General features: G+C 44.2%; 1 protein-coding gene across 2 annotated transcripts in view; it reads right to left on the bottom strand.

Moving 5' to 3' along the window:
• Nucleotides 1-5,000, bottom strand: part of LOC310861315 (extracellular sulfatase Sulf-2-like) — a 41,260-nt gene that overhangs the window by 7,669 nt on the left and 28,591 nt on the right. For both annotated transcript variants that reach the window (XM_083768725.1, XM_083768726.1), the window contains 4 exons: nt 4,127-4,265; nt 3,050-3,305; nt 570-741; nt 25-121 (listed from right to left, as the gene is read on the bottom strand). In XM_083768725.1, the coding sequence (XP_083624851.1) occupies nt 25-121; nt 570-741; nt 3,050-3,305; nt 4,127-4,265 (664 nt within the window). The remainder of the gene's footprint in view (nt 1-24; nt 122-569; nt 742-3,049; nt 3,306-4,126; nt 4,266-5,000) is intronic.

Raw genomic sequence — 5,000 nt, 5'->3', positions numbered from 1 at the left:
TTTAGTTAGTTATCTAGTTGTCACCTCATGGTCTATGTGTAGTTTGTGGTCTTTCCAGGCTTGCACAGACCGATAGAGTCCTGTGTCACATTTCACTGTTTCGTTAGCTAGGATGAAACACCTGGAAAGCAAAGCAACACACACACACACACACACACACACACACACACGGTCACTAGCCACTGACTGTAGTCAAGGTTGATGCATGAGACTTGTTGACTGTTGCAAGCTCGCAATTCATTTCCAATGGGAGTCACATGGTTTGACACAACATTTCTGTTGTATGAGGGGGAGGGGGGGCAGTCGAAACACAGCCGAAAGCCGGTCAACAAAAATGTTGTGTCAAACCATGTGACTTCCATTGGAAATGCATTGGGGCGGCTATGACACTTACCCTTTGTTTACATCTACCATGCAACATTGTTGTATGCTAGATGTGAAGGTGTGAGTGAGGCCATAGGATGCATCACTTTTTAGCGTTGTATCTTTGTAGTGTGAACACAGCATTACAACTTGTAAAGTTGTGATTTGACCAATAAAGTTGAAGTTGATAAACAAACAACACACACCTGTGTGTGACTTTGATAGAGTTGGGTGGACCAACAACAGGGACTCCGCCCATTCCACTGAAGTCCTCCTCAGTCTCCTCTTTCACCAGGCTGTGGTTTCCAGGGTAACTGGTTGTCATGGATACAGAACGGCTGAAGCGATTCCTGGAGTAACTTTGTAGGGCTTTGAACTCTGAAATGCGCACGCACGCACACACACACACACACACACACACACACACACACACACACACACACACACACACACACACACACACACACACACACACACACACACACACACACACACACACACACACACACACACACACACACACACACACACACACACAGAGATGTTTCATCTGTTAAGAGTTGGATGGTTTGTGTTAAAAGATGTTTTAGAAATGGTGGGGCGCCCGCTGGCCTAGTGGTCCAGGCGTATGCCACATATAGGCTCTGGCCTGACAGCGTGTCGCGTGTTCGAGTCCCATTCATGATGACCTTTGCTGCATGTCTCCCCCTGTCTCTCTCTCTCCCTCTTTCCTGTCAATCTTCACTTGTATCTATAAATAAAAGGCAGAAAAGTCTAAAACAAATCTTAAAAATAAATAAATGGTGTGGGTTGTCTGTTTTAAACAAGAAAGAATCAAGTTTCTTCCATTTTCACAATGAAGCTTTATCTGTAGACAATTAACCTCGTGCCACCAACAAAAACCTATTTCCACTCCAGACCGGATCAGAAAAAAATGCTATTGATCCCAGGCTAGTGGCCACTACAACGGTTTCAATTGTATGAAATTGTGTTGCAGATGACCCTTTTTCATAGATGGCTTCATACAGCACTATGATGTTGGATTCATGTGGATTCAATGTATTTTCAGACATTAACCACTTAAATCCTCAATACTTAGTAAACTTAACCGCTGGCTCTGGCTCTATTTTCAGATCTACAAACTCACTCTGCTATTTTTGTCTAAAGTTCGCCTCAGTATAAGGATGATAGTATAGGGTTTAAGTAGTTATTGAAAATAATAATAGTAATAAAATAAAATACATTTGGTGGCATCTCTGTAGTAACTTTGAGGTCCTCAGACCCCCTGTTGAAGATCCCAGCACTGGAGAAATCACTTCCCCATATCATCCACTAGAGGTCAGTGTTAGAAGGACAAGGAATGTCTAAAGCAGGGTTTCTCAACCTGTGGGTTGGGACCCCCAGGGGCTAACTAAATGTAATGCCTCGACTAAATGTTAATGCCTCAACTCGATTCTTTTGGGGGGTCTCCAGTTCAAATATGATTCTTTTAGGGGGCCTGAAAAGGTTGAGAACCACTGGCCTAAAGGAGGACAGGAGAGCATGGAAAATAAACCCACTATGGTTGTGCATAATATGCAAATGGAATTATACATGTTATATACTGTACATGTTATACATCATGTTATGCTTTAGCTATTGAAAAATACCAGATCTACAAGCTCATAGCGTGCCACCAAGTGGCGCGCTACGAGCTTGTAGGTCTGCTATTTTTGAAAAATCGACGAACAACTGACATTTTTAGAATCTGATCTCAGGTCAGAATGGGTTAATCAGACCAGTGTGTGTCCAGTGGAAACCTCGTATGAATCTGATCTCAGGTCAGAATGGGTTAAGCACAGGTCTAGGTTGAGCCATGCAAATGAAAAACATCTGAGACTGGAATTATAATCCCAACAAAGCAGCTAATTCCACCAGGCACTGAACTGAGGAGACCCCTCTTTTTTGTTCAAGGCTTTGCTGTTCAAATTTAATATAATATTAACCCATTACCACATTTTGACCCGAGATCAGATTCTAAAAATGTCTTGTACATACAGTTTTATGAAAAAGCTATGTTTCTATGTCAGTCGTTCTGACAGCCTACAAGCTCGTAGCGTGCCACTCGGTGGCGCGCTATGAGCTTGTAGATCTGCTATTTTTCAATAGCTAAATTATAACATGTTTAAAACACCTGTCAAGTTTTATGTCCAGTGTATGTACTTCTGTTGGTTTTATGTCCAGTGTATGTACTTCTGTTATCCTATGTTATTCACCAAGTAAAGTCAAGTTTATGTGAACTTCTTGTCCTGCCTTAGTTTGAGTTTCCTGCACTTGGGTCCCAACACCTGCAAACCGTGACAACTGCCCACAGGCCTCCTATATTTATCATGATCATTAGTGAGGTCCAATTATATGAAGATAGGTTGAAAAGTGGTGAAGTGGTCCTTTAACTCCAATCTTTGCTTGGGTCTATGGAACAAAATATTTTGAGATGGGGGTCAAATACATACTGTACATGCATAATCATTTTGGGGGTCCTTGACATGAAACAGTTTGAGAACCACTGATACAGCAACGTGGGTTTATCAGAAAACTGATATTTAGAAGACATTTGTAGAGTCAGCTTCACATCTTAATGGTTAAGAAAAATGACGTGTTGTGGTGTGTGTGTGTGTGTGTGTGTGTGTGCGTGTGTCAGACATACTCTTCTTGGACAATATAGATTTCTTGCTGAAGGGACGCATCCCCGGAGGTCGAAGGTTAAAAGGTGGAAGGTCACAGTCACAGCCCTCTGCCCTTCGCTGGTACAGCTGAGACTTTATGCTGATTGGACGCTGCCGGCTGACCACGCCCCTCTTCGGGCTGACCACGCCCCTCTTGGAGGACTTGGCCCCTCCCCCTTCGTTCTTACACTTGGAGAGACGCATCTTCCCCGAAGAGTCTTCTACACACTGCCACTTCTACGCATGTGCACGCGCGCGCACACACACACACACACACACACACACACACACACACACACACACACACACACACACTTAGCAGATGCTCTTATCCAAAGCGACTTACGGTAAACACATACATCAAGTGCAGAGAGACAAGCGTAGTGCAGGAACTAGGACCAGGTAAACAATGAATTTAGCATCTGTCTAAATAACCCGCTATAAATAACATTTTTAACATTGTGGTGAAGAAAAATCAAGCCCAAGTAACAAAAACATCATAACTACTGTAGGTTAAGTGCTATAAGGTGCTAAATTGTGTTGTTGTGTACTCCAGTCTGAGTCTGTTGACAGGGCGTATAGTGTGGTAACATTGTGTACCTGTCCAGTCTGTTGACAGGGCGTATAGTGTGGTAACATTGTGTACCTGTCCAGTCTGTTGACAGGGCGTATAGTGTGGTAACATTGTGTACCTGTCCAGTCTGTTGACAGGGCGTATAGTGTGGTAACATTGTGTACCTGTCCAGTCTGTTGACAGGGTGTATAGTGTGGTAACATTGTGTACCTGTCCAGTCTGTTGACAGGGCGTATAGTGTGGTAACATTGCGTACCTGTCCAGTCTGTTGACAGGGTATAGTGTGGTAACATTATGTACTTGTCCAGTCTGTTGACAGGGCATATAGTGTGGTAACATTGTGTACCTGTCCAGTCTGTTGACAGGGCGTATAGTGTGGTAACATTGTGTACCTGTCCAGTCTGTTGACAGGGCGTATAGTGTGGTAACATTGTGTACCTGTCCAGTCTGTTGACAGGGCGTATAGTGTGGTAACACTGTGTACCTGTCTAGTCTGTTGACAGGGCGTCTGGTACTCTGCTTGCTGACACAGGTCTTTAACTCGTTGGTGTTTGGGCAGGAAGTTCTCCTCCTGGGTTACTTCCTTCCCCGCCGCTTCACGGTGGAGCTGGTGGAGCAACTTCCTGTCAATCGACCAATCACAGGTTTGAACATAAAGCTGTGGTTCAGATTACAGCGCTGCATCAGCGGTGGGATGATTGATTGATTGATAGATTTTGTTTGGTGACAGAAAAAAAGCACAAGAACACTTTCCGACATACAGGCAATGTACTGTATCACTGTGTACAGTACTGTATCACTGTACTGTATCACTGTACTGTATCACTGAGGATGAAAACACAATAAAGCCTGAGGGATTATTTCCATTGTGGCCTTCTTAAATTCTTCCCGGACGCGACCCGACGTTTTCGGGCCGGGCCGAAAATGTGTGCCAATTAGTTCGGGCCGAGCCTCGGGTTCCATGTGACACAAAAGGAGACTCTTTGGTGAACTATAAATGGTAAATGGTAAATGGTGCATTTATATAGCGCCTTTATCCAAGGCGCTTTTCAGAGATTGTGCATTACATTCACCCATTCATACACCGATGGCAGCGGAAACCATGCAAGGCACCAACTAGCACATCGGGAGCAATTAGGGGTTCAATGTCTTGCTCAAGGACACTTCGACAGTAACTCTGGGGGAGCCCGGGTTCGAACTGGCAACCTTACGGTTACCATCCAGGCACTCTACCCCTGAGCCACCGCCACCCTATCTATCCCTAACTATCCCTTTAAGACATTTGTCAGTGGTTCTCAAAACTTTTCAGCCCCCGACCCCAAAAGAATGCTGTCTATCTAATCATCTACTGTCAAGCA

The sequence above is a fragment of the Protomyctophum parallelum genome (assembly GCF_964188405.1).
Source record: "Protomyctophum parallelum genome assembly, chromosome: 7".
In the NCBI taxonomy this organism is placed as follows: domain Eukaryota; kingdom Metazoa; phylum Chordata; class Actinopteri; order Myctophiformes; family Myctophidae; genus Protomyctophum; species Protomyctophum parallelum.
This window is presented reverse-complemented; position numbering and strand designations above follow the sequence as displayed.